Source organism: Gavialis gangeticus, unplaced genomic scaffold (assembly GCF_001723915.1).
Source record: "Gavialis gangeticus isolate Ggan-Ray unplaced genomic scaffold, GavGan_comp1, whole genome shotgun sequence".
NCBI lineage: Eukaryota > Metazoa > Chordata > Crocodylia > Gavialidae > Gavialis > Gavialis gangeticus.
In genome coordinates, this window is record NW_017729004.1 from 2063400 (window position 1) to 2065850 (window position 2451).

The window sequence follows — 2451 nt, forward strand, 5'->3', positions numbered from 1 at the left end:
GCCATGGCAGGGGGTCGGACTCGATGATCTGCTCAGGTCCCTTCCGACCCGACCAGCTATGAAACTATGAAAGCCCTGGAACAGGTTACCCAGAGAGGTGGTGGAGTCTCCATCCTTGGAGGCTTTGAAGACCCAGGTAGACAAAGCCTTGTCTGGGATGATGTACTTGGGGCTGATCCTTCTTGGATCAGGGGGTTGGACTAGATGTGACCTCCTGAGCTCCCTTCCAACCCTCATTTATTACAATTTTATGAACAGAGCCATTTTTTTCCCCGTGGCAAATTGCTCAGCAAGGCCACAGCAGGGCAGAAGGTTTTGATGTGCTGGATTCCTGTTGGAAGTCTCTGGGTGTATCTTGTGAATCACACGTAGGAGGTTACTAACAGTGTAAATATTGTGCCCCATCCCAGAGCACCCACAAAAGGATCTTGCAATGCCCAGGTGGAGAATCACTAGCCTGGACAGCTAAAAGTGGGACAGAGGACTCTCATCAGAGTCTCCCGCCTGCTGTGGGAGAGGTTTCCTCCCTACCTGTGGCTGGCTTGAGAGACGTAGAGGAATTTCATGGCTGGCATGGGGCAGACGGTCCTCAACAGCTCCCACGGCTCCATCCCGATGCTGACCCTGCCGAAAAGCAAGAGGCACAGTTAGATACCACCGAATAACCACCTACAGCTTCCTCTGGGCTCCAGCTCATGGGCTGGCTCCCGGCTGAAGGGTGACAGGTTTCCTCTACCAAGCCCCAAGCTTTCTGCAGGGCATTTGTGGCGTTTCAAATCAAGACAAAGCCCCACCCTGGATTCACCTGCCCGTGAAAGCCTCGACCGGGTAGAGGAGCCCAGCAAGGCAGGAGGCGATGTAGGTGTTCATGGAGGAGAGAGAGACCCGGGGCTGGGCGGCAGCTGCATGGGGGGCTCCTGCCCTCGCCAGCACCTCGTCGTTCTGGAGCAGGAGGATGCCATCTGTGTGCCTGTGCAAATACAGAGCAGACTCGCCGTTCTCCAGTTGCTCGGGGGCGAATCCAGGAGCCCTCAAAGACAGCGTTATGTCTTGCCTGGGTGCAGACTGAGCAGACACTGCAGGAACGAGCTGTTCTGATGTCAGATGGCTGCACAATTACAGGCCCATCGATAGTTAGCATCGCTGTTAGATGCATAGCAGCAGCCCCTAGAAGACCTGTCAGGATCTGGGCCCCAGGGCGCTAGGTGCTGTACACACACATGTAATGAGAGCTCCAAGTCTCAGCAACAAAGGATTAAAGGAAGCAGGTTAAGGGCATGTCTGGAGCAGTAACTGAGAACCAGACACACGGCATGTTTAACCCGGTGTCGCCAGCCTCATCTCAGTGTCTAATTGGGAGGAGGGATGGAGTGGGGTGCCCAGGGGTCTGCCCCAGGTTCAGTAATAACTTCAGTAGTGATGTGGATGATGGGACTGAGCGCACAGCTCGCACGGCTGCAGATGACACCCAGCTGGGTAGAGTTGCAGGCACTCTGGAAGGTGGGGCTAGGACTCAAAATGACCCGAATAAATGGAGAAATGCTTTGGTAGGAGCATCACCAGCAGATTGGGGGAAGTGACTCTTCTCTATTCAGCACTGGGGAGGCCATATCTGGAGTCCAAAACGGAGTCCACAGATGCAGCTTGGGGAGTGACTGGTTGGGCTGTGGGACTGTAGAGAAGGACCTGGGGGTTATGGTGAATGACAGCCAACACTGTCCCCTCGTTGCAAAAAAAGCCTACAACGTGCCAGGCTGTATTAGTTGAAGCACTGCTTTTAAATTAAGGGAAGCAATTACATTCACTGGTGAGACCTCGCCTAGAGTACGGTGTCTAGGGTTTGGCTATCGCACTTTAGGAAAGGCACGGACAAATTGTAAAGACTACAGTGAGTACCAGGAAGACTGATTAGAGACTGGGGAAACCTGACTCAATTGGAAAAGTTAGAAGAAGTTGATTATTTATTCTGGAGAAGAGAAAACTGAGGGAAGATTTGATAACAGTCTTCAATGGGTTGGGTATGTAAATAAAGTTCAATCAATTGACCTGTCAAAGTTTGGTCAAAAATTGTAAAAAAATGGCCCATGCAGTCAAGCCATACACAGAACAAGTCAATTTTCCTTTAAATGTACCAAAAAACGATAAAATAAATCATATTTACTCATTGCTCCTTGTCCTGTCATCTGCCCCCCGGTGCAATCTGTGGGCAAGGCAAGAGCCCCCAAGGGGACACCCATGACTGGACCATGGGTGTAGATGGCTATCCCCTGTACAGGAGGGATCAAGTAGCTAAAAGGGGCGGGGGTGTAGCTCTCAATGTTAAGGAAAGCTACGCGTCCCTGAAAGCTGATGTTGGCAACCAGGGTGCACAACTGGAGACCCTCTGGATTAAAATTCGTGGGGAACACGGCACAGGGGACATAACAGTGGGAGTCTACTACAGACCTCCCA

At 51.8% G+C, this 2451-nt stretch overlaps 1 protein-coding gene across 1 annotated transcript in view; it reads right to left on the bottom strand.

The window, feature by feature from the left end:
* The window catches only part of LOC109291154 (tubulin beta chain-like), a 14235-nt gene that overhangs the window by 7305 nt on the left and 4479 nt on the right, over positions 1-2451 (bottom strand). The window contains exons 6-7 of the mRNA XM_019508017.1: positions 806-970; positions 532-624 (exon numbers count right to left, since the gene is read on the bottom strand). Of these exons, the coding sequence (XP_019363562.1) occupies positions 532-624; positions 806-970 (258 nt within the window). The remainder of the gene's footprint in view (positions 1-531; positions 625-805; positions 971-2451) is intronic.